Source organism: Nestor notabilis, unplaced genomic scaffold (genome assembly GCF_000696875.1).
Source record: "Nestor notabilis isolate BGI_N333 unplaced genomic scaffold, ASM69687v1 scaffold7629, whole genome shotgun sequence".
Taxonomy (NCBI): Eukaryota; Metazoa; Chordata; class Aves; order Psittaciformes; family Psittacidae; genus Nestor; species Nestor notabilis.
This window is the reverse complement of record NW_009944103.1, coordinates 1-6,711: the sequence shown is the minus strand read 5'-3', so window position 1 is coordinate 6,711 and position 6,711 is coordinate 1. Positions and strand designations below refer to the sequence as shown.

The following is a 6,711-nucleotide window of genomic DNA, read 5'->3' as shown; positions in this document are numbered from 1 at the left end:
AGCAGGAACAGGAGCAGGAATCGTCCCCAATTTCACTCTCTCTCCTGGGTGTGGGATAGTGTAAAGTTTTGTACCAGATACGAACAGGAGGTGGCAAACCCCTAGGTGATGGAGCCAAAGCCTTGTGTCCGATACCTTCAGGAGGTCAGAATCACTGCAGTCAGGTGATGTGCGAAACTATAAACTCATTGATTTTGCTGTGTTGGAGAAATTTTGTGAAATTCTACATTGTCTCTCAGTGACAATACTGTGAAGTATCTGTAGCAATATGGTCTGCAGCTGCAAGCCTGTTATCCTTACAGACAGCATTCTGCAAACATAACAGATTACCACATGCAAAAAGAATGAGGGAGGAGGGGAAAAAAAACCAAACAAAAAATACATCTTAGAAGTTACCTATGTTTAATGCTTAAAAGTCTGAATGCACAAACAATAGTCTACCATTATAGAAGTACTGGTGGTCAATACAATGCATTAGAACTATGTACAATGACACAGTTTAGTATCAAAATCTTTCTACAATGTAGAGTATTACGAAACTGTTAATGACATCAAACACTAAGCACTTAAGACACCATTTTTTGCTACCACATTTGGAACTTCAATGAACAGTCCATCTTAACTTGCAGCATCAATCCATTTCTAGTATGAAATTAAGTCATTTTCTACTTATACAATAAGATTTATCTACACGGGTCTTTTGATTTTGATCCATAGCAGCAAAGGCACTGTACATCAGCAGATCCACAGACTTAAAGAATTTTCTTTTTTAAAGCATTCAAAAAAAAAAAAGTCACAGATCATAGTTTAACAGCAACAACAACAACATAAAAAGATAACATGTTATCTCTGGCACAATGGCTCAGTCTGTGTCCATTTTAGGGACATCCAATCAAGACTTGGATTGAACTGCTGGCGAACAAAGCAAGTCCTTATCCCAATGAGAATCCATTCCTTTTTGTATGTCGGAATGAGTACTCTTGTAAATCCTACCTAGGAGGTCATTGCTTTTGGAGTTTGTATATTGGTAGGCATCCATTCTTATTTCAGTGCAGTTTCCAAAGAACATATCAAATATTTTCATAATCTCTTGTAATTGAAAAATTGCCCAAAGACACATATCCCCATTTTCAAGGAAACATTGCAAAAGTTTCCAGAAGTAACAAAGGTGATTCTTTGAGGCAACTTATTGTACTCTCTAGAATATAACAAAGAGAGGTGTTTATATTAAAAAACCTAGCTTGACACCAAAACGCTTTATGTTTATCAACAGAAAAGCATTGAGAACAAATCTGTACACAAGATGCTATATTAACATTGCAAATATATAAATTAGCACATTCTTACTTAAAGTGAATTTAATTTAGATGTGAACTGAATTTGCCATTCATTACAGGCTTGTAGATCACTGGCTACAGTTTGCAATTTCCTAAGTTTCCAAGACTGTCTAAAATGTCAAGATACAGCATCTTCCCACCAAATAATTATACTGTAATAACACTTAGAGGTCTCATCCAAGAACAGGACTAAAAAATATAACAAAGTTTCTTTTTTTAAATAGAAACTACAAGTCTTACTTAGTGTAACTTTAACTATCTCCGGAACATCCTTCTCCAAGATCCCCAATTTATTCAGCTGCAAAACCACAAAGTATACAATGCAACTTTCAAACTAAAGCCGGGCCAGACAGCTTTATTTAGTCAGTTCATTGTTAGAAAGCCTTTTTAAAGAAAATAAATACATTACAGCTATAATACATAATTATAGAGTCAAGTTCACTGTTAAGTATGCTTATTCCATCTTCTTCCAAATAGATATCTGACAATTTGGTATCACGAGTTCTTAATAAGCATTCACAAATCAACAGCAAGTTAAAAAGGTAAAAAGAAATTTCACAACTGTGATGGATGAGCATTTAAGTTCTCAGTTAAGAAAGAAAAAAGAAAAGGAATATACAGCAAAGTGCTAGGAGAAGGAGTTCTGTCTGTATTCAGATTTGTCCCTAATAAATAACTTCGTAGACTGTAGCTTTCTTGTCTCCAGAGCCAGTGACAATGTATTTGTCATCCACAGAGATATCACAGCTAAGCACGGATGAGGATTCTTTGGACTACAAGAAAGAAAGAAAAGAAAAAAAGAAAAAATTACAGCTTTCCAATCCTTCAACCCAGAAGGGCTTGAAGATTAATTGGAAGAGTTTATAGAAAGGGAATACACTGAAAGCTTATTTAAATATCAGTACCGTAGCGGCAGCTTTTGCTACAAAGCTGTTTCTCCAAACTGGTTGTACCTAAAGCTCTATGGCAACAAAATACAGCAGCAGAAAGGGAAGCAAATGTTATGAACCTAGAGATAATCTATCAATCAAACAAAAGGAAGCAGTCCTTTCTATACCCTTTACAAGTAATGAGCATTTATTAATATTTTATACATGAGCTGCTGCATAAAAATGAATGAAAAGCCATATTCTTGTTGTTCTTCCTTCCCTTTTTGTTGTAAACCAGAAATCCGTATGGAGAAGCACTACAAAGCCCTGCTCACCCACAGGCATGAGACAAAAAGACTCCACAGAAGTCACTCTATCTCCTCTCACTATTTCCCTAGCTCTGAAGTCTTCGTGCCTTACACAAAGGAATTTACATTATCAGGGATGATGCAAATATGAAAAGATATTATGGTGGGATAGGATGCACAACAGTGTACAGCAAGTGAATGGGAGACAGAATACATCAAGATGCAGTAGCTCTGTCTCTCAGGTCTTTTCTGTGTTTTCTGAGATGACGTGTATGTACTTGTCATATTATACTTGCTGTTTCAGTGCATGTTTTCTTCACATAACATATGTCCCTGTTCTTCTCTATCTGTCATTGCAAGAGCTAAACACTTCCCAATCATTTAAAGTTTTTGCCAAGAAACCTCTGCTGCATGGCACAGGAAGTTTCTTTCTCTACCCCTCATTAAGAAAGCTACACTGGGGTTTTAACATCACTTTCAACGAAGGTGTGTTTTTGTTAGGATGATTTGGGCTTTCTGTGGGAGGTGGTTCCAGAGCTGAATAGCCTCCACTAAATAATATCAGACCTCAGCATTCCCATGTCAAGGCAAACTGTGCTGTCCCCAAAGCAAAAGGCACAGCAGGTAGCACAACGGGTGAGACCTAACCATTTAAACCAGAACACTAGTTAGTTAATTAAAAAGTACCCAGCCTAGAGGTACCTGTAGGTGAAAGAAGAGAATGTCATGCCAAAAATCTCACTTTTCTTTAATGGCACTCACTGAAGTGCCATTAATATTGGGCACAGAGGCACTGATGAGTATAGAAAGCTTACAACTTCCAGTTACACTCCACAGGGCTCCTCCATAAGGATACAGTCTTTTGCTTAGGAGTTTGACTGCCCAATCCACTGACTTTACACATCTCATCCAAGAAAAATACACATGCTGAGTATGTCTCTCACCGGTTTAGCTCAAATTTTGGACATTAGGAATGTTCACCTAATGACATGACTTGGGTACTATATTAGAGCAATATGCACTAGAAGGCGAGAAAGAAGGGTATTAAAAGCAATTGCGGATTACCAGGCCACTTTATTTTAAGAGCTAGATTACTCAAATGTTAGAAAGGACAAGAGCACATCTCTCTTTAATTACAGACAAAATCTTAAAGGAATATAGTAATTAGCCAAGAATTTCCATTTAAACCTCCTTAAGCTAATGACAGACCCTGAGATGTGCAGCTCTACTGCATTGTAATGTATGTGCAGAACAGCTTTTAGGAGATTATTACCTGGAATATACTGGCTCCATAAGGTGTTCTCCAGGCATTAAGAAGATTATCTTTTCCAGTGCTTACAAACCATTTGCCTGCAACAGATTGTTTAAATGTTATTGTTGCACTTTTTTTTTTTTTTTTCAAAGAATGTACCTCAGGAAACAGATCATAAAAAACAATGCATTCACACATATCCAAAGGACAATCCCACATTTATCTGGTTGCACTATAATGTTCAATCACAACATAAGCAGTTCACACAAAAAAGCAGTCATATAGAATTTTAAAAATCGTTTTAATACTTAAAGATCTAACTTTTAACTATATCTTTACTTTCATTTAAAGGTAATTTTGAACGAATTTCTCAGGAGGGGAAACACTGTCATAGAAAGATTTGCTTACCACAGTGAGCAAATTTGAGTGACAATACACAGCTCTCATGAAGATGCAGCTGATACTTGTCCGGTTTGGTAACATGCAGCACCTCAACATTACTGTTCTCCATTCCTACTGCCAACCACTCACCAGTGGGACAATAGCCCAGTGAGAAGATCTGGAATAACCACAGCACATGCTTCAATAAGTAGAGGAATGAGCTTCAGGTATCAAAACCAACTCTTGCTACACTGTTAACACTGAACAAAACCACATGTTGGTCTAGTACAATTTTAAAAACATGATAATCCAACTATTATAGTAATCACAATAAATTAGTTCATATAAACAAAGCTCAGTTAAAACTGTAAAAGAAATGCACTGAATCAAGCTATCAAAGTTAATGTCCTAGCTTGTCTGAAAGCATCAAAAAATATTATTGTAGAGTATTTTTGAACAAGAATCTACAGAAATGGGAACAGATTGCACACAGGAACACTTTAATCTGTCAATTCTTTTATAAAAAGATTCTCCACCACTCTCATGGGAGAAGTACTAATCTGTTGAATAGTCATAATCCAGAAAGCTGTTTAGCTGCCACACTGGAAAAAAGAAAAAGCGTGAGATTAGGTGAAAAATTCTTTGGAATTCGCTTTGAGCCTGTTTTTGCTTAAAATAAAATAAAATATATAAAAAAAAAACCCTCAAAAGTGCTTGTTTTAGAAAAACATGACAGATTTTCCTTAACATGCCAAAGCTTTTAAGATTGAACCTGTGATGTGAAGTCATGTTGCTGTAACTGTCTGCCTTCTCTGAGATCCCAGGATCTGACCGTATTGTCCAAGCCTCCTGTCCATAGTTTGGTGCCATCATTAGAAATGTCAATACAGCTCGCTCCATCTGTGTGGCCCTGAAATTGCCTGAAAATATTGAAACAAGACACACACATTCTCACACTGTAAAGAGTCGGTTCTGAGCATGTATACAAAATACCTCCTTTCTCCTTCAGTCCCTGACACACAGCCATTAAAGATAACAGCAACAGCAGATTCCAATCAAGCTGAGATTAATATAAACTCTGGGACAACCATGTGAGTTTTGTGATGAATTAATGAAGCACGCAGGCCAGACAGCCAAGCAGTAATTTGATTTTAAAAAGCACACTTTGCAGGTCAGATACTCTATGGATCTTTGCTGCTGACCATGCGATACCCACTATTTGACTGAAAGTACCCCACTACCCTGAAAGGAATGTAGCATGATCATCAAAATTAACTTAGTTTAAGAAGAATCCTTAGGCCACCAACAAAGCTGGGGAAAAAAAGAGCATGGGTATAAATGGGTCTATCACGGAGTAAAAGTCTGCCTTTATATGCAATACTGATATATTACACACAACATACACACTACGGTGTACAGTGCAGCTCTGTATGACTGGCTCCTAGCTTACTGTACTTTAGTGTTGAGCAGCAACCCATACTTCTAACACGCTAAGTTTGCAATGCAGTAATTTACACACATCTTTACCCAAGACATATTTGCTGAAGCACTGATTAAAGAGATTGGAGTGTGAGAATAGTGTATTGCATGGAAACAAAGAAAACCATCTGTTCAAGGAACATAGAGCAGTGTCAACACCAGCTGATCTTAGGCAGTTATGGGCTGCTCACCAGGCCTGGAATTATGAAACTCTCAAAACCTATAAAAAATTCTATAGAATTTTGTCAAGGTATTACCATGGCTATTGCCTAGCAATGAAATACTGGAAGCAGCTATGCAGACACCATGAGGAAAATAGCATATGTATGCAGAAGAGCACATAGAGCTGTGTCTAAGTAATTCTTCACTACCTGATGATCCAGTTCTGTCGACCTACCTTACTAAAGTCTGGTTATGCAGATCCCACACTGCAATGTTCCCATCGCTACAGCAAGAGAAGCAGACCTTAGAATCAGGGCTGATAGCTAGGGCATAACAAGCCGGAGCAGAAGATGTCAGCTCTGCTTTGATACGAGGAGTTGGAGCTGCCAGATCCCAAATGGATAACGTGCTGGCTTCCCCACCAACAATCAGGGTGCGGCCGTCAGGGAGCAATCTGCAGGAACGGATGTAGTTATCTCTGTTCTGTGGAGACAGAAGCCATCAAGAGATTACTCATGAGGAAAGGAAAACAGCATTAACATGAGAGCAGAAATCCATAGAAGTATTGTATTCCCTCCTGGTTTTAATGAGCCATTTATACTATGACAATGATAAAGTGTATTAATGCCAGAAAATTACATGACATTAGGGAAGTACTTAAACTTGATCTACAAAATTCAGCAGTGAAAGATATTTAATCTTAATTAGCATCAAAATGCAAAGACCTAAACCCAGCCCAAAACAATTCAAGATAGCTGTATTTGACAGCTTGTGTAGAAAGCTGTATTTTCATACTCTGTTTATTTCAGCACATTAACCTCTCGGCATGGGGGAGTACCAAATTCCCTGCACACTCTGCCTGCTCTGTTCCAGTGAGACTTGCTGCCACCATCTAGATGTGTCCTGGGTTCAGCTACAGCAGT

The 6,711-nt window shown here is 37.8% G+C and overlaps 1 protein-coding gene across 1 annotated transcript; it reads right to left on the bottom strand.

Annotated features, from left to right (window-relative positions):
• Nucleotides 1-381: 381 nt before the first annotated feature.
• LOC104411766 (transducin-like enhancer protein 4) lies at nt 382-6,271 on the bottom strand (the record flags this gene model as incomplete). Its single annotated transcript, XM_010022266.1, has 5 exons — nt 382-2,110; nt 3,788-3,864; nt 4,175-4,325; nt 4,920-5,067; nt 6,024-6,271. Coding segments are annotated over 5 exons (732 nt in total), but the record flags the coding sequence as incomplete, so codon positions are not given.
• Nucleotides 6,272-6,711: the final 440 nt, after the last annotated feature.